Here is a 756-nt window from a genome sequence, read left to right on the forward strand (position 1 = left end):
TACTTTAATTCATTGAATTTTAATATAAAGAAAAATTGCTAAAAATTCTAAATAATAATAAATTAATTTCATGGTTGAAGACAATTACTGTGTACAGAAAAAATAATGAACGCATGAGTCGACGGAGCGTAATAAAAGTCAGCTGAAGTCGAATTTGCATTGCGTCGGTGGTGAAAGTTGAAACTCTTAACTTTTACCTTTTCACTGAGCCCGCGATCTTCTATCATACCGTTTGGCTACATTCACGCATAATCATCTACCATCATTGAAGTATTAATATTTTTTAATTAATAACTAAACATTGAATTAGATCGCATTTCAAGGTGTCATTTATTTATAAAAAATTGAATGATTGACACGAACTGACGTCAAATGATTTTGACACTTTTTATTGAAATATAAATAAACCAAATAATTGAATTGGATTAAGGATTGACTGCTCACCGTATTCGCCCCAGTAGTCCCCGGCTCCGCTGGCTTTCACCAGAAGCAGAGTGCCGCTGGACCTGTACTTGGCCGCGGCGCGAATTTTTGGAATACTCAGGGCCAACTGCAATTGCACCTCGTCGTCCGACAGCCTGGCCCTCAGCCCTGTCACTCGCAGCGTCGACACTCCTTTCGCGGTGATGTTCTTGAACTGAGCTCTGTACCCATCCGGTCCTCCGCCAAGGGCGATGTGTAACTCGTCCAGAATGATCGGTTCCACTTCCGGGTAGCCCAACTGAGGCAAACCTGAAAATTCCAATGTCAAATTAA

At 40.6% G+C, this 756-nt stretch overlaps 1 protein-coding gene across 1 annotated transcript; it reads right to left on the reverse strand.

Annotated features, from left to right (window-relative positions):
• Positions 1 to 444: 444 nt before the first annotated feature.
• On the reverse strand, positions 445 to 736 carry LOC108630073 (uncharacterized; the record flags this gene model as incomplete). Its single annotated transcript, XM_018033135.1, has 1 exon — positions 445 to 736. A coding segment is annotated over one exon (292 nt), but the record flags the coding sequence as incomplete, so codon positions are not given.
• Positions 737 to 756: the final 20 nt, after the last annotated feature.

Source organism: Ceratina calcarata, unplaced genomic scaffold (genome assembly GCF_001652005.2).
Source record: "Ceratina calcarata isolate Rehan_Ccalc_2016 unplaced genomic scaffold, ASM165200v1 scaffold6546, whole genome shotgun sequence".
Classification (NCBI taxonomy): Eukaryota; Metazoa; Arthropoda; class Insecta; order Hymenoptera; family Apidae; genus Ceratina; species Ceratina calcarata.